Source organism: Lotus japonicus, chromosome 2 (assembly GCF_012489685.1).
Source record: "Lotus japonicus ecotype B-129 chromosome 2, LjGifu_v1.2".
NCBI classification, from domain to species: Eukaryota; Viridiplantae; Streptophyta; class Magnoliopsida; order Fabales; family Fabaceae; genus Lotus; species Lotus japonicus.
Window position 1 is genome coordinate 77,188,303 of NC_080042.1, and position 18,177 is coordinate 77,206,479.

General features: G+C 36.4%; 3 protein-coding genes and 1 long non-coding RNA gene across 6 annotated transcripts; 3 read left to right on the top strand and 1 right to left on the bottom strand.

Annotated features, from left to right (window-relative positions):
* Positions 1 to 1,346: 1,346 nt before the first annotated feature.
* On the top strand, positions 1,347 to 6,584 carry LOC130739759 (uncharacterized). 3 transcript variants are annotated; one of them, XR_009019952.1, is made up of 6 exons: positions 1,776 to 2,304; positions 2,419 to 2,490; positions 2,628 to 2,772; positions 3,746 to 3,890; positions 4,102 to 4,176; positions 6,204 to 6,584. It is a non-coding gene; the product is annotated as an uncharacterized LOC130739759 (long non-coding RNA). The 3 variants fall into 3 exon arrangements; XR_009019953.1 differs by lacking the exon at positions 4,102 to 4,176 and having other exon boundaries at positions 1,347 to 2,304; positions 3,622 to 3,890; XR_009019951.1 differs by lacking the exon at positions 4,102 to 4,176 and having other exon boundaries at positions 1,798 to 2,304.
* Positions 6,585 to 8,040: 1,456 nt separating this feature from the next.
* On the top strand, positions 8,041 to 11,820 carry LOC130739761 (probable leucine-rich repeat receptor-like protein kinase At1g35710). The gene is made up of 11 exons (XM_057592159.1): positions 8,041 to 8,439; positions 8,544 to 8,691; positions 8,831 to 8,902; positions 9,617 to 9,688; positions 9,921 to 9,992; positions 10,090 to 10,233; positions 10,333 to 10,413; positions 10,520 to 10,591; positions 10,753 to 10,824; positions 11,419 to 11,490; positions 11,566 to 11,820. Exons 1-11 carry the CDS (start codon positions 8,346 to 8,348, stop codon positions 11,654 to 11,656), a joined length of 990 nt encoding a protein of 329 aa, XP_057448142.1. The 5' UTR covers positions 8,041 to 8,345; the 3' UTR covers positions 11,657 to 11,820.
* A 189-nt stretch (positions 11,821 to 12,009) lies between these two features.
* LOC130739760 (pentatricopeptide repeat-containing protein At2g20540-like) lies at positions 12,010 to 14,645 on the bottom strand. The gene has a single exon (XM_057592158.1). The coding sequence runs from the start codon at positions 14,503 to 14,505 to the stop codon at positions 12,952 to 12,954; it is 1,554 nt and encodes a 517-aa protein (XP_057448141.1). The 5' UTR covers positions 14,506 to 14,645; the 3' UTR covers positions 12,010 to 12,951.
* Positions 14,646 to 15,774: 1,129 nt separating this feature from the next.
* On the top strand, positions 15,775 to 17,923 carry LOC130739762 (remorin). Its single transcript, XM_057592160.1, has 6 exons — positions 15,775 to 15,937; positions 16,263 to 16,348; positions 16,437 to 16,691; positions 16,766 to 17,135; positions 17,260 to 17,341; positions 17,559 to 17,923. Exons 1-6 carry the CDS (start codon positions 15,912 to 15,914, stop codon positions 17,748 to 17,750), a joined length of 1,011 nt encoding a protein of 336 aa, XP_057448143.1. The 5' UTR covers positions 15,775 to 15,911; the 3' UTR covers positions 17,751 to 17,923.
* Positions 17,924 to 18,177: the final 254 nt, after the last annotated feature.

Consider the following 18,177-nt stretch of genomic DNA (forward strand, 5'->3'; position numbering starts at 1 on the left):
CCACTTCACAATTGATTTGATTGTACCGATTCCCAAAGCCAGCAATTTCACCAGGGCTAACATCCTTAGGTATATCTTGTTCTGCAATATATCTGCATGTTTTGCTTCAATAATTCAATTTCATCAAACCCTTTCTCTGTATTAGGCAAAAACCATTTGCTTGTTTCTTCACTGTCTGTAATTATCAGCTTTCTTGGTAGTAGTAGTAGTAAGCTTTATGGCTCTAATTACATGATTAATTTTCACCAAGTTCTTGCATACATTACCCACAAGGCAAGAAGAATGAATGTTTGTATATCAAAGGCTAGAGCTACTATAGCATGCAGAAAGAGACAATTTTTGGAAGGAATGGCTGCTTTCAGTGCTTTCAATCCTCACAACAGATTAGTATATGTTAATTTATCATAAGTACTAGGCAGGGTTTTGGATTGCAGTATGCAATCTCAATTGCGACTGCAACGAAATGAGTTTTGGATCAGCATCATGACCACAATTGCAGCCACATCAATGAGTATTTGTTCTCGGTTTGGCAACGTAGCCGCAACCACAATCGCAACTGCAATATAAAACCCTGATTATATGCTCTATAAGCTATCTTTTGTTGTTGACCAAATTTGTGTATTGTACTGAACTTTTTTTTTTAAAAAAAAAAAACTTTATCCTTTAGACTTTAGCCTTGGACAATTTCCCATTTCCATGCTTGTTTTTGGTTTTCTATCTTGAAATCAGAACCACAGAGTTGTGTGAGAATGTTGTAGAAAAGGAGGAGGTGAATCTGAAAACAAGCATGGAAATGGTCCTTTTTGGAGAGAATGTGGTTGGAGGTGGAGGACTCAGGAGGACCCCATGAGTTTCATTAATGTGGAGCCACCAAGGACAAGGACGCATCTATTTATGGGTGTTGGTCCGGTTCTGATGTCATTATGTAATCATTCATGGAATCATGGTAATGTGTCGCTCAGCAACAATTTTCAACTTTTATTGTCAATTCTAAATATTCATTGCTAGTTGGTATTTGGATAAATGGATGTGACTTGTATGTATGTATACAATTTACGGAAGGTTTTAACTACAGGTGTATGATATGAGGAAAGAGATAGAAATAAAAATGTGTGGAAATAAAGTATATAAAAAATGAAATATGAACATATCATTATTATATCACTTATCATTGAAATGTATCCAATGTCAATGTAATGGGTTCTAGCGTAATTCAAGTCATTTCCGAATTTCGATAAAAAAAAAAAAGTGGATACGAATTTCTACACAATTAGGTCATAGTTGGAACCTTAGCACAAGAATATGTGGGTATATATGAATTTTAGGGGTATGCCTATTTCACAACAATAGTGAATTCGGGCTAGCAAGAAAAGACAATTAATCCAAGGTTCTTCTTCTCCTTAATTTGGTTTGCGTGTAACATGAGTCTATGATGTGTTAAGGCAAATTGTTTAATTACACCCTTGTGGTTTCGGGTCAGAGTTTGTTTTAAGTGTATGGAGAACTTTTAATGTACACTTATGTTTTTACAGAGCTAAAATTGAGGGTTCCGTTTAATCTTTTTCGTCTTTGGGTATTTACAAAGATATGGATATTAAGATAGAAAGTGATTATGCCACAACTATCAATATGTTGTCTTCTAGTGCTAGGGTTAGATCGCGTTAAACAGATTTAGATACACTTTATGCACTTGAGAAATGTCTCATCTAACGTATACTACTAGACTTTTCAATTACGGATCTCGTCGTCGCGGAAGCTTGTACTAAACGATAAACGACTGACTGCAATATCTATAACTAACTAAAGCTAGAGGGTTTTAAGCACTGTTCATCAAAAGAAATCTGCAAGGGCCGGGTCAAGGGTCGGGTCTTGGAGCGGTTTTTCGATTACCTATGCAGGAGAACCCGATACAGCTGCAAAGTAGGGCAGGTAGCCAGGTACGGCCAATCTCCTCCTGCAGATTGCAATCTTCTGCAATCTTCCCTCTACCGCATTTGCCCCTCTCCTTGAGCTTGAATATCTGAGATTGGTTGATGATGTTTGCTATAAAAATTGGATCGAGTTTCATACCCTGGCACACTTGGATCGGATAATTCTACTACGCTTCCTGATCCGTCGCTCCGGCAGCGGTCACTCGGCGCCGGATGAACGTCTCCGCCGAGACCCTCTTTTCTGACCCCTAAGGTGTTCGACTATTTCTCCAAACCAACCGTCCGCGTCGAACACCAAGCAGGTGCAGAAGCTCACTGGGTCCAAGAATGTGAGGATTAAGACCCAGCTTGACCCGAGTTTAGTGGCTATAAGGTATGGGAATTCATGGTTTTTTCTGTTCTATATTATATTTGGAAGCTCTTCTACAATTCTACCGCTGAAATCAATTTTGGGGAGAAGCTTATATGAGCTTCTTATGTGTATAAGAATTGAATCCGGAGAAAGAGAAATAGTAGCTGATTCTTCATCAAAGGAAAATAAAGCATAAGATGAAAAAAGGTGAGCATGAGATAAGTAATTTTTTCTGGGTGTGATATTTTTACTGAACTAGGCATTCCTATAAGAATTTTTATAATAAAGAAAATCAATGATTTGATCCTTTGATGAAAACTGTGATCTGATCCTGCTATGTACAGGAATGATTTTATGCCAGTTTGGTGTAGTTGGAAAGCAACATGCTCACAGGAGAGATGCCTCCAAGACTTGGCAAGCAGCTAGGACCAGAATTATTGTTTGGAAGAAACCATTCTGTTCAATTTAATTGGTTGGAACTTTACATAGGTACTTTACAATTCATAGGCTAATGCCCAAAATTAATTGCTAATTCACGATTTTGTGCCATGCATAGCCTTCAAGCTGGAGAAATTCTCAAGATTAAGTTTGATGATGCTAATTTCAGTGTTGTTGATGTTGCTATTGGTCATGTAGCTTAAAAGATTTAGTAGTGGTCCTATTGGATGTCTTTGTGTTTTGTCATATTTTCGTGTTCTAGACCTTCCATTTGCTTTCTAAGTTTACCCTTATCATTTTTGTTGCATCGTTTATGTATCGCTTGGCTATCCATGTAATCACCGGACTATGCTCCAGTTGAAATCTCTAATCAAGTTTCTATTATGTATATAAGTATTTTACATCATTCAAGTTATTACTGCTAATTCTTCTTCATTTGTGTCTTTCCCATATATTGTTTATAAAATGCTAGACTCATCCTATTGTTTCTGGAATCTAAATATGTTGGATTTTACTTTGAACTTTCTTTGATATACCTTTTGGTTTATGTTTGACTAGCCAAGCCATGAATTATGAGGGCCTGTGGTCCTCATTTTTGATTCCCTGGACAATTATTTTATGAACGGTGGATGTTCAAAGTTAGGATTTGTACAATGCTATATTTCCCTGTTGTTATTCATTGTTGTTCAGTTTTGCAGCAATGATGAATGTTGTAACATTGTAGGATCACCTTGAAACTTTATTCAATGAGCTACACTGCTACACTTATGTGTCTTGGTGAACTAGGAATATATGATGTGTTGTTTCCACTTTTATACTTATGCATTGTGGCTTTCAAAGTCTCCTTCAATGTGTCCTTTTGATTCTCATAATTTGCTCTTGGTGCCTCTATGTTTTTAGGTTCTTGAAGGATCACCCAGAGTTCCTCTTTCACGATTCTCATTACAATACCAAAGTGAATAGCTGTATGAAATGAATATTTTAAATACGAACAGTATTGAATTTTCGTCACCTTCTCTGGCAGGTACAATAAGCTATGCAACTTTATGAGGAGATGAAACATTTGTTGTGGATCCTCCAATTACCCTCTGGATTTTGAAATGGATGCTTGACTGAGATCTATGTTTTGAGAGCTCCCAATCACAACACCACTTGAATGAGCTGTCTGTGTAAGACATTTTAATGTGTATTTGACTAAACTTTGCCATATGATATATCCTGATTTTTTTAAATGGTGGGTTTTGAATCATTTATTTCTTGATGAACTTTGATTATTTATTAAGTGTTAAAGAGTTTAGCCCATACACTCAGTTTCCTTGAAAAGTGTTTTGCACTATCAAGAATGTTGCCTCAAGTTTTTATCATGTGCTTCTTTTTCAGATAGTTGACTGGTTTTTTGAACAAGGATGGTGATTTTGTTTCAGTTAGCTAACTAACTTAGGACCATGAATGCTGGTGAGTGTCCTTATAACACTGAAACTTTTTTTCTGGAGAGATTTTTGCAGGTAAAAGGATTTGGAACTCCTGCTATAACTGACAATGTAGTTAGTGTATGCATATCAAAATGAATATAGTAGCTTATGGCAAACACTTTAGACTAGGACGGAATGGAGCATAGAGCTGGCAACATCACTATTTTTTTCACCACCTTAGAATTACATGCATTTACTAAAAAAAAAAATTATGTGTGACTTATTAGCAGTTCTGGTGTTTCTGGTTAGAGCAAAATGCTTGGACATTTAAAGGGAATATGCTGACCTTAGACCTGCTATGGACATATAGTTTTGTGGGATCTTTTTAGTGCTCAAAATAAGGAAATTTCAGTGTATCTTATCATGTTTAAGCTATCATGATAAGATATTTTTCCTAGAGTTGTGTTGTGCACCTGTTGGATATTTATCTATTAATGATATATATTTGGTGTTTCTTTAAAATAGTTGTAGTCCCTTTCCTTGCTGTTTTTTTATTCCTCTCTTGGCGTTCTTTTCTACCAGCAAAAATGATTTATATCAGGTTTTATTATTTCTCCAACTACCTGATTCTGGAGAAAAATGCTTGAAGCTTTAAATTCGACATGAAGCAAGAGAAGACTTTTTTTTAGTCTGCGGCTAATTGTGCATAAGGATGACATTTAAAGTTTTAAGAAGATACTAGCCTGCTTGAAAGACAAATTTTAATTGTGCATAAGGGTGACAAATTTTTTATGATTGAAAGATTTAACCTCCGTGCATCCACGGGTTAAGCAAATACTTCTCTTCTATACTTGCCTGCAATCTTGCCTCAAATCTATCCTCTAACTCTTCAAAACAGATCCATGCAACCTGTCTCAGAAGTCATGATTAAACCACACTAACATCAGGCTCCAAATTCCTTCCTTTTGATTTGGACCAATGATAGAACACTAATTCTGATTCTAGGGGAAGTTTCATTGATTACACTGTTTAGTAGTAGATTCCAGAGCCAAGGCTTCTATAGATAATATTTCTAGACTTACAAAATACTCAAAACATAACTTCTCCTATCATATACTGTAATTTAGATAGAAACATAACTAACTTCCCTTCTGACTATAGATTCTGTTATTTAATTCTCCTTCACACAGTAACTGCCCTACATTGCAATTCCATTGGCCTTGTGGTTACTTCTGTGGAATAAACATTCTGAATGGTCGGTTTTCCCAGCACATGGTCCTCCCCTATCCAAACTAAGTCAGGGGTTTTGTCCTAACAGCTAATCAATTGTTGTCTAATTAAGTAATTATGTTTTGGGTGCCAAGAAACTTGAGCTCCATATTAAATTCTGGAGCACCTTCTATTAATCACTATTTTTATAATTATGCAACATCAAATTTCCTTATTGAAATTTCCAATCCTCAGGAGGAAAGCTTGCAGAGGCTACAGAAACGTATAGATGTTCCATATGATAGTTCATAGTTCTATAGTTCAGCACCAGGCAATTGTATTAGTTTTCTTCCCAAATAAGGGGCAATTTAGATTCTAATATTAAAAAGACTTCTATAGATGGAGATGGGGATGGATCCTCTATGTGAGATTTTCACTGGACACCTCGCCCCCTTATGGACAATTCAAATTTGTCACCCTTATCCACAATTAAAGTTTTAAAACTTTGATTTTTAAAGAAAATATGTTAGGATTATGTATGAAACCAAATTCTGCTTGATCTTTATCCTCTTCTGTATTGGTTTGTTAGAACTTTTTGTGTGCTGAATCCATTTGTGTTAATAATTGTCATGCAAAAACACCCTTTGTTTTAGTGACCGCTAATTTACCTTTGTTCTTTTTTATTAGAATCTATATACCTACACTGTGATGTGCAAAAATCCACTTTTGTTGAACCCATCTATTTATGGTTTATGGTGTGCAAAAAATATGCTTTATGCTTATCAGAATGTTGTTTGTAAATTTTAAATACTGGTTCTCTCTTTATGAGACTAATAAATCTGGTGATTAAATCTTTTGCAGGAATTGAAGGAGAAGAAGAAATTAGCATCAGCAAGAAGTAGCATGTTGAATTGAAGGAGATGGAACTAGCATCACAAGAAGGAATTGAAGGAGGATTAGAAATTAGTATCAGCAAGAAGTAGCATGTGGAATTGAAGGAGATGGAAGTAGCATCACAAGAAGTAATTGAGCAGTTTTCGTTTGAGAGAGAATGGAAAAAATGAAGAAATGTGAGCCAAGTATATATTTGTACTCATTTATCTTTATGTAAAAAACACAATTAATTGATCATTTTTCCCTTTATTTTGTATTAAAATCCCATTATCTGTACTTTGGAGCATTTTTTTTCCAGCTCCCACAAACGGTTGCTTGATTTTAAATAAAAATGTATGCTTCATGAAATTTTACTCACAACTAATATGAACATTATTGTGACAGACTTATGAGCAATGAATGTCTGAATTTGACTCTTCTTTTGACAAGTCTATATACATGCTATTGATACCCCTTAACTAAGGTCCAGTTTGGAAGAGCTTATTTAAGCTTATCAGACAGCATAAGCTCTTATGTCAGTGTTTGGGAGGGCTTATGCAAACAACTTATGACCTGCGATAAGCTATTTTCAGCTTATTTTCATAAGCTACTCAGGATAGCTTATGAGAAACAGCTTATGCTTATGTACAGCTTATTTTCAACTTATTTCAATAAATTTTTAAAAATAGCTTATGAATAAGCGCTTCATAAGCGCTTAATTAAACTGTTTTTCCAAACGGGGTCTAAACTTGCCTTGACTTCTTGTCTTTTCGTGATTTAGCCATTTTGTCGTGTAAATGTGAGCTTATTAATCTCTATAGATCCTATTACTGCCTATTAGACCCACGATAATGGATTCATGAACAATAAATTTCCCTTTACAATACAACGACAAATTAAATTATTGATTAATTGTATTACAACTAACATGTATATTATTGTTTAAGTGTATACATAAATTTAATCATTTTTTGTTCTACATTTGATACGATTTTTTTTATGGAAAGATTTAACCTCCGCGCGATGCACGAGTTGAGTATTTTTTTATAATTTTTTGTAGCATATTCTTGCTGGTGTTGTTACTCACCATCTCCGGCACCGTTCTCAATCAGTAAACATGATATTGCCTCATGGGAACACAGAGGAATGGACAATCAAATGGGCCACAGGCAGGCCTCGACAGGGTGTTTTTGGTGAAGGCTGGTATAAATTCTGCAAGGCGCAGAGATTTTGCGCTGGGGATGAATTGCTCTTTTTTATAATGCCAGATAACACTACCTTTAAAGTTGAATTCCATCGAACCTAAATTGTGGTGTGCTCAAGTGTTCTATGCTGAAGTCGTGCAATTTATTTCCAGTTTGTGTACTCTGTTTTGACCAGGTAAAGCTGGTTTTGCGTCTCCTTCGGACATCTTTGCCCGAATTTAAATATCAATTAAATCTAATTTTAAATTATATTGTAATTAAATATTTTTTAGTTAGAGCATTGATTTAATTTTAAATTTTAAATTTAAAAAATAAATAATATAAATATATGTTGTATGGTGGGATCCGAGTAATAATAAAATAATGAATCATGGTTGAATTAAATTAATAGTAATTTTTTCAACGAAATCAATGATTTAGAGCCCGTGCATCGCACGGGTATAATCACTAGTATACTCTATTTCTATGAATGATGACGGAACCTCGACATCATGATTAAAGGATAAAACGAACTAATTACTACATTTCACCTTATGGTTATGAGTTATGACAAGTGCAATTACTTTTTCTGGTAAATTCAGAACCAAGAGTGTAAAAAAACACAAATAAAATAGGAGGAGAAAGAAGAGTTTTCAGTGCCGACTAGTGTGTGTGAAATCTTTGTTTCCATTTTCCAACTTGATGCCGCGTTCGGCGAGTCTCTACTTCCATTAATCATTCACCAAACTTCCCACTCCACTTTCCTCATCGAATCGCAAATCTGCAAAATCTGAATCACAAACATCTCAATCTCATTCAACAATCACCACCACTTCAGATCTACGAGTCCCTTTTCGCAATCTCAGAATAGCAACAAACCGCAAGATCATCGAATTTCCCAGTGTGTGTGACAAGAATCAGCAGCAGCAGTAGCAGCGTCTTCAAAATGGCGCGGATACCCATTACTTCACTCACCCTCATCCTCATTTCCGCACTATCAATTCTCAACCTTGCGCACTGCAAGACCCTCAAGCGTGACGGTAAGGTTTAACCCGTTTCGTTTTCTGTCACCCTTTATCTGATTTCGCTTAATGGGGTTGTCGGTTTTGCATTTTCACGTGATGGGTCGAATTTGGTTTTGCAGTTAAGGCTTTGAATGAGATCAAGGCTTCGCTTGGTTGGAGAGTGGTGTATGCGTGGGTTGGTGATGATCCTTGTGGTGATGGAGATCTTCCTCCTTGGTCTGGTGTTACTTGTTCCACTGTCGGTGATTATCGTGTTGTCACTGAGCTGTGAGCTTCATACCCCAACTTCTTCAATTTGATTTGTCTTTTCATTTTCAATCACATTTTGTCTGGAAATTTGATTTTTAAGTCTAAGATTTGTGGTCTGACATTGGTATTACTGGGATTGTTATCTTGTTGGCTGCAGTGAGGTGTATGCGGTATCGATTGTGGGACCTTTCCCTACTGCTGTGACCAGCTTGTTGGATCTTACAAGGCTGTAAGTGTCTTCCTTAATTTATGTTACATTAGATTTTGATTCTGTAAATAGCTTGAGAAGTATGTGTTATTGCCTGGTACATATGGTTTGTTGAAGTTTGATGTCAGAGAGGACAATATGGAGAGTTATATGTGGATGCTTTTAATGTAGATATCCAGAATTGCAAGGATCTAAATTGGTCTTCAAATTCTAGCTTTCGTAGCGGAATTGGATTTCTGTCGTATAACAGCATATTGAAATAGTGATGGACCTATAAACTAGTTTATGCGGTATGATGTATAACTTTATTTACTCTGATGACTTTTTATGTGCATAATTGATCTAACACCCACGCGCACACAGGAGGGTGGGGTTAAATGGGTGTGAATGATAGGAAGCATAGAGATGACTAGATTAGAGCATATAAGATAAGCTAAGATCTAGACTACCAAATACCAATGAGCAGGATGAGTTACCAAGTGGGGGGGGGGGGGGGGCTTCAAGAGATTGATATATGATAGGTAGGTGGGTGGGAATCAAGAGAAGTGGCAATAGAAGGTTATGATATACATGTTAATGTTATGATGATGCACTGCTGGTTTGCTGTTAATCTATCTTTGATTTTCTTTTTGTTCATTTTAAATTACAATACTGAATACATGTAACATCAAGTACTTCCATTTTACTTCTCCCTTCCAAACTCTTAGTAATAGAGGCACTGTGTGCTTTTGGCAGGGATCTCCATAATAACAAGTTGACAGGGCCTATTCCTCCTCAAATTGGACGGTTGAAGCGTCTTAAAATACTGTATGAATTTTCTAATCCTTGTTTGATTCTGGTTTGTTTGTCTTTATATTTTTTATTTTACTTCTATTTTGATTTGATGTAATACAAGGGCATAGGAAAAATTTGCTTGTTAATGATTTGTGAAGATTATACTTTTTCCACTTCTTATATGTGAACAATTGTTGATCTTCTGTTCACTTTTGTTCTGTAATTTGAAACTTGTGGTTTATTGTTGGCCTTTATTTCCTTCCAGCAATTTGAGGTGGAACAAACTACAGGATGCAATTCCTCCAGAAATTGGCGAGCTTAAAAGTTTAACACATCTGTGCGTAACTTTTACTTTCCTGTTAACTTGAGGCTTGTTAGTCTTTCTTTCCCCATTTTTTAGTTTTATTTACAATTAATGTCATATCCTTATGCAGGTACCTAAGCTTCAATAGTTTCAAGGGAGAAATTCCCAAAGAGCTAGCAAATCTTCCAGACCTTCGCTACCTTTATCTTCATGAAAACCGTTTAATTGGTAGGATACCACCTGAGTTGGGCACTCTACAAAACCTTCGGCACTTGTAATATTCAAATCCTTTTAAAAATATCGTTTTACAGAGTAGTTTATTTATAACTCACACCAATTTACCTCATTTTGATACTTACTGTCATGTTTATAGGGATGCTGGTAACAATCATTTGGTGGGTACCATAAGGGAACTCATTCGTATTGAAGGTTGCTTTCCAGCACTCCGCAATCTGTAAGTTCTTGGTGGAGAATCATTTTCATCCTGATGTTAGCAATTGATCTGTAATAAATAAATGCAGTGATCTCCAAATATTAACAAGTTTTGGTTTGATAAACAGATATCTAAACAATAATTATTTTACTGGAGGAATGCCTGCACAACTTGCCAACTTATCCAGTCTTGAGATCTTGTGAGTATCATTTTTGTTCTTTCCCTCTTTACCCCTTATTGTTCCTGTGTGTGAGAGATACATATAGATGGACACTGTTGCTAAATAACAAATTTTCTGTTTCAAAATTTGTCTATTATTTCTTAGAATTCCATAACATGTTGACTGTTTGTTGGTGGCAGGTACCTGTCCTACAATAAAATGTCAGGAGTTATACCATCTAGCCTTGCTCATATTCCTAAATTGACATACTTGTAAGTATTTATTTCAACCTAATTCTTTGATAGTTTGTTGGACTAGTTGTTGAAGCATATACATTCAAACTAAAGTAGAATCAATACACATTAAAAGCATTATATATAAAATGTGGAGTCCTTTTTTTTTTTTTTCATGAAACAGTTAATTTTATGTTTCGTTGTAGTATACGTATACCTGTCCGATAATTTTCTTTACCTTCGCTTCCTAATATTTATGCATTTCTTCTATGGCTAACATAAAAGTTCCTTGATAACTTACTGTAAAATGTAAATAATTACTGAAAATTCAATGCATGGGCATTTTTGCCATATCAGCTATTCAGCTTGTAGAGGTCATATAGAAAGTTGATGCAAGTTTTGTCTGCCCTTCTCAGCGTTCAGTTCTCTGATTGCAAAATAAGAACTAGAAACTCATGTTTTATTTACATGGGGCTCAGATTTCTGTCATCATGTGAGAGTGGAAATGGGGATTTACTTGCCATCTGCTAGTTAGACTGACATATATGTGCTAAGACTAAGATACTAGCAAGAAATATGTTTGGCATCTTTGTGGAGTATTAGCAATTTGAAGATCTTTAATCTTTATTTCAGGTACTTGGATCACAATCAGTTTTCGGGGAGAATTCCCGAACCCTTTTACAAACATTCATTTTTGAAAGAAATGTGAGTTTCCAACAGAGTTGACTAAAGTACTCATCATCTTGTTCAATAAACTCAATAACTATGTGCTCTTTGCAGGTACATCGAGGGAAATGCATTCCGGCCTGGTGTTAAACCCATTGGTTTCCATAAAGTGCTTGAAGTTTCTGATTCAGACTTCCTTGTTTAATGAAACTCAACATATTTAGTTTTTTAGGAAGTTTACGTGTATAATTAATGAAACAATAGCTCCTCTGATTTTCTCAATGAAAATTGCTATATGGGTAATTCAATTTTTGTCACGGCTGTCTTGTCAGAAGAATCAATAAATAATAGTGTTTTTTAACTCTACTATTTATGAGCTTTTCATGTCTTAAAGAAGTTCATCAAATAATAGTTCTGGACTCTTCATATCAACTTAAAATAGAGAAAGTACAATATTTTTTTACGCTAAATCACAAATGCATTAATATTGAGAATTAGACAGCAAAGATGATCATTGTAAGCCAAACGGGACACAAAGTCTGTGGCCATATTAGAAGAAAAAGAAGTAATGGCGAAATACAATCTCAAACAACATAGCCAAAATAGAAACAACATCGCTCTTCCTCTGCCAAAGCTCAAACAAATTATAGCAAACTTGTCTTGATGTGAACATCCCAGAAACATAATCACACGCAAGGGAAAGAGCCCACTGAAGCGCTAGCGCCTCAGCGACCTGAGGTGAAAGGTCTTGAGCCACGATTCCAAGCAAGTACCGCTTGTGAGGATGAACTGAAAGAAGCATCAATTAATTTAGATAGCACCTTCCATAGGCTGCAACCACACATGCGTGTAGAGGAAGCAAGAGTGACATGAGAACAGCACACATACGTGAAGCACACAACAGGACATCTGCAACCTCTGGCCGAGCCCCCTCAAAGACCACCTTACTTCGACACCCTCATAGCGAGAAAGCCACAGCAAAGAAACACTTGACAGTGTCGGCCTCTATTTCCACTAGCAAACCAGCTAGAAACTCTGCGAAGGAACCTGCAGGACAACCATCCATGCACAACCCCAAAGGACTAGCAAACCAAACTGCTTGAGTGAGAAGACAAGAAACTAGAGAGTGAAGCATTATCTCAGGCTTGGCAACACACATGAGACACAACAAGTCAATCAGAACACCCCTTATTCACGAAAGAAGTCCGCATCAGCAGAATCACCATCAGAGTTCCCCTTAAGAAAGAAGGGATTTGTTGCATTCCGACGTCCATTCAACACCGGAAATAAGGTTAGTGTATAGTTGGATTTCTGGTGAACATAGTGCCAATCTAGTTTAAGTTTCCTGCAACGCAAGCGGGAAACCAAGCAGGCACTAAATCTTGGCAAATGATGTATTCATTCCACGTGAAACCGCATGGTTGGCAGACACTAGAATGGATGTTGTAATTAATAAACAAGCCAAGGGAAGCTACTTGAGCCCTGGATTATCTAATGATTCTAGTCTAATTGCAGATGCATTTTCTCCAAAATTGAGTGTATTTCGTCCATTTGTGGATGTGTTTTCTCACCAGCAATGAACTCCATGACAACCCCATCAATCTCAACCGAGCTGCAACCTGGTGCCTTGTCTACCCTTTTGTTTTTCATGACATCCCTCACCCTTCTTACGTCAGCATGTCTGCCAGACGCTGCATACAAATTAGAAATTAAAACATACAGCCCACTGTGATTATCTAACCGTACGAGTCTTTCAGCTGCAAGTGTAGCTAGCTGAGCTTGTCCATGATTGCAGCATGCACTCAGAAATGCCCTCCAAGCCAATGTTTCTTCAGAGCCATTGTTTGAATTGGTTATTCTTCTTATTATAACCATAGCTTCCTCGAAGAACCCAGTTCGGCTTAGTAAGTCCACTAGACAACCGTAGTGTTCACTTTTTGGCTCCATGTTGTACACACTGAACATCTTATCTAACAACTTCAGACCTTCAGATGCCATTCCTGAATAGCTACAAGCAGTAAAAACAGCTATGAATGTTATATCATCAGGTTTTATCCCAAGCTTTTCCATTTCTGAAAACAGCTTGAGCGCTCCTATTCCATCTCCATGCATTGCCAAACCAGAAATCATAGCATTCCAACACACAATGTCTCTGTCCGGCATCGAATCGAATAATCTCTTAGCCAAGTCCAAATTCCCACACTTAGCATACATGTCTAATAAACTAGTACTCAAACGAATGCTCAACGGTAGCCTTGCTCGATTCAAATATCTATGAACCCAAACGCCGGTGTCCAAAGCCCCCATATGAGCACAAGCAGAAAGAATGCTCACAAATATAGATTCATCAGGCCCTATATCAGTCAGCTGCATCAAACGAAACAAATAAAGACCTTCCTTGAAGCAATTATTTTGCACATACCCAGAAATCATGGCACCCCATATCCCCTTATCCTTCTCCGGCGTTTCATCAAAGAACAATCTAGCCGAATCAACATCACCCACCTTTGCATACCCCGAAATCATCAGACTCCATGATACTGCACTTAGGCTAGGAATTTCATCAAACACCTTCCTTGCAGCTACCATATCACCAGACACACAGTACAAAGCAATCAAACTATTACCCACAAAGATATCAAACAAAAGACCCAATTTTGAGCTATACCCATGAACCATTTCCCCCGAAGAACGATCTCGAAGCGCGGCACAAGCCTTCAACACATAAGGGATGGTGTAGTTATCAGGGCTCAAACCATTCCTCAGCATATTGGTAAAAACGTGAAGGGTGCTGTTGAGGTTACCATTGATGAGAAAAGCTTTGATGATGGTGTTGCATATACAGACTGTGGGGTGTTGAATGCGTTGAAAAACTCTACAAGCATAGGTGAGGCTTCCTTGATGAGGGTGTGAGCAGAAAGCCAAAACTCTGCTCAGAGCAAAACTATTGCTGTCAAGGCCTGAGGTGAAAACTTGGGCATGTGCTTGCTTGAGTTGCTTCATGTTCTTGCATTTCTCCAATAGTGTTAGGCATCTCTTGCTGCAACTTGACATGGGAATGAAAGGAATTGCAGCATTCAAATTGCCACATTCATCTATATTTGTGTTTTCTGATCACAGAAACAATTGCTTCCACCCTGCAATTTTATTCAGACTCATTTATTTTCACATGTAACAACATCATTTAACGAATTAGTTTATAGTATACTGATGGTAAAAGTTTCAATAAATCTAATTAAGAGTCCTATAAAACTGTTTTCCGATGTATAAAAAAAAAAGAGTCCTATAAAACTTGTTTGTGTTTTATTTATGTGATAAACCAATCACTTGGACTTGGCGAACTTATTTCAGCTTATTTCAATTAATTTGGTATCAAACAAGTTCAATTGTTTTAGTTTGAATTATCAGCTAGCCGGTTCGAATCGATGAATACCCCTTAATGTATATATATTATTTTTTTAAAGGAAATTTATATGTATTTTTTGATACAATTCATTTTAATTTTATTATTTGAATAAATGAGTATTTTTTGTGTTCTAATTATTTTATTGATTGTGGGTTGAGAAGATCAAGTAAAATTATTAAAAATGAAGTGTACTTATCATTAATGTATTTCGAATGTTTTAATCTAATCTATTTAAAAACTAAAGATCCAACTAACTTTCTATTTGTATTTCTTGGTTTTTTTTTTCTCATTCCATGACAAATGTGATTATGATGGCTGGTTCTTCATAAGTTAGTTTCTAGATGAGTGTCTAAGAAGTATTTTTCTTGTCTCTTGTATATCAATTTGATTAGGCAGTCCAAGATAACTAGGCTATATTGTTAAATGAAAAAATTGGATGATCCTTAAGGTGTTTTTTATTATGAGTTTGCATCGATACAAATGAAAGCCGTGTGCATCTCAAGATAAAAGTGAGTGAAACTTTTCTTATAAATAATTATGAATAATGCATTGACTTGAAAATAAGTTTACATTGCATTCAATTCATAAGGGTTAAGACTTAAACCACTGTGAATGTATGCTCTCTCATCCATTTTTCCTTTGTTACCATCAAGTATCCATAGATGCTCAAGACATGATAGAAAGTGATGTTCTATTCCATCCTTAATTAAGGTTGTTTAGGAGAATCTTCAAACATTCAGCAGAGAAATATGGATAAGAAAATGTGGTCCAGAAGGTCAAAATAAAATCCTATGATGAAAGCCAACTCAACAAAGAAGAAAAGAATCCATGTCTTCCCCCAAAAGGCATTTGAATTCCAAACCAGATACCACATGCAAAGTATATTTAACCTTGCTTCCTCTCTTCTTAATAAACAACCCATGACTAACCAAAAGAAAAATTTCTTTCCAAGGTTTCTTAGCTTTCAAATAAGCACATGTTAGTAGCCAAAGGAATGTTGACAAAGCATATTACTCATAGAAGGGAAACCTGAGAGCAGAACTTGTCCAGCAGAATGGAGAATTTGTTAAATCAAATGAGGTTAGTCGTTCTGGCTTTTCACCCTAAACTTCTTGGAAGATAAACATATGTTGCTATTTCATGCCAGCCATAGATTTAGCTGAGCTGAAAAGAAACAGACTTTCCTTTTGTACCATATTTACCATGTAACATGGCAACAAGGTTACAAAAGCTATGTTATCATGGTTAATTAGTTTGCAATAAATTGAATATCAGAGAATCCATCAGGTGTCTGATCAACATAAAGTACTTTTTTGTTCAACAAATATATTTTTACAGATATTGTATAAAACCAGAACTAAAGGCGCTCATAATTATCATCCTTCTACATGAACACTTTTGTTAGGGTGCAATTTTCTAGTGTGGAGCAGGACAAAGCTGATGGCACTGGGGATCAGAAAATACCAATACAGAAAACTCAATCTTTCAAAGGTATGGTTTTAATGTTTTCTCATAATTTTTTTGCTACAAAAAACAATGAGGTAACTTGTTAATAAACCATGGTGATCATTTTTAGCAGAGAGGAAAAAGGGCCAGAATTGGTTGCAGAAACAGTTTGTAAGGAAATCGAGTCGTGGTGATGATGATGACTCCAGAGAACTGGAGCATGCTGCTGCTGTAGCTGCTGCTGCCTTAGCAATTAATCAGCATGAATATGAGGTCTCTAAACAGAAGAGTGAGAGCCCGAGGGCCTCATTGACCAAGACCAAAAGCAAGGAGGATAGGGGAAAATCTTCAATTTCCCTGCTTGGAAGTTCATCCAAGCGATTCTCAGGTAATATTCACCATTTTGAGAAAAGCAAAAAGCAAAAATTCACAAGTATAATGAACTTGTGTGCATATCTTTAGGTTCATTTAGATCCAGGGATGAGCAAGGTAAAAAGGTGCCAATATCCTCACCTACAGAAGAAAAGAAGCCTGAAAAGGCCATTACCCTTGCACCATCAATGAAAAGGACTTCAACTGGTAAAAGACCTGAGACCTCAGCACCAAAAATTCCTCCACCACCGCCGCCGCCTCCACCTCCACCAATTAGGCAGGCTTCAAAAAAGCCTGGCCCTGTACCTAAGACTCCATTGAGACCAAGCACTCAAGAAACACCAATTAGGCAGGCTTCAACAAAGCCTGGCCCTGTAACTAAGACTCCATTGAGACCAAGCACTCAAGAAACAAAAGCAGATGAATGGGAGAGAACCGAGCTTGACAAGATCAGACAAAGGTATTTGGAAGTTATGTTCATTGAATTTCTACCAAAGAAACCGTTCTCGATCAGTAGTTGAGTTAAGCACTTACCTTGAATCATGCATTGTATGCAGTTTATATACTAATATAAAAAATGACAGGTACGAGAAATTGAAAGAGACAATAGATTCATGGGAAAACAAGAAGAAGATGAAAGCCAGACACAAGCTAGTTAAGCAAGAGGTAACACTCAGCCATTCTTTATACACTGAAATTAGACTTCAAGTTTTGGATAATTCTATAACACTACCATGCACATTTTAAGAGTACATCATGCTTCAAATTGTTTGATGAATGGACTTATTGGCTATTGTGTGGTCTTAAAAAGAATGTTTCTTGGAGAATAAAATATTAAGCCATAAAATTATTATAGAGTGCCTAATCACAAACTCAACTGCAGAGTGAACTTGAGCGGAGAAGGTTCAAAGCTTTGCAGAGTTTCCAAAATAAGATGACGAATGTAGATAAAATTGCAGAGGGGGCGAGAACCAAGGCGGTGGAAAACCGAAAGAATGAAGAGCTAAAAACAAAGGAGAAGGCAAATGCAATTCGAACAACAGGCAAGCTGCCAGGGATTTGTTTCTGTTTCTAAGATCACCAACTACATAACGTCGATGGGTTTTGGGAACAAAAAAAGATCTAAACATTTGTTTCATAGTTCTATCTTGGTCTTCATTTCTATTGAAACATGACATGTTATGATAAAAATTGAAAAAAGAAAAACTGTAAAGTTGAGCAAATGTATGAGTTACTTCTGGTGTGAAACTAGTTCCAGTTTTACTTGCTTTAGGTTTTACTTTAGGTACTAATAATCACCTCCACAGTTTGATAGTCAACTTTCAGGAATGACAAATTAACCCGTAAGATGACAAATGTTATGAAACTTTAGTGGTTAAGTATTTAAACAAGGTAACCCAAACTGTTACTTTCCCTTCATTTTCACCTACACCAACTTTGGAGGCCACACAAGAGAAAACTATTCTGAAGTTACATGGGTATTTAGGATCACTACATCGAAA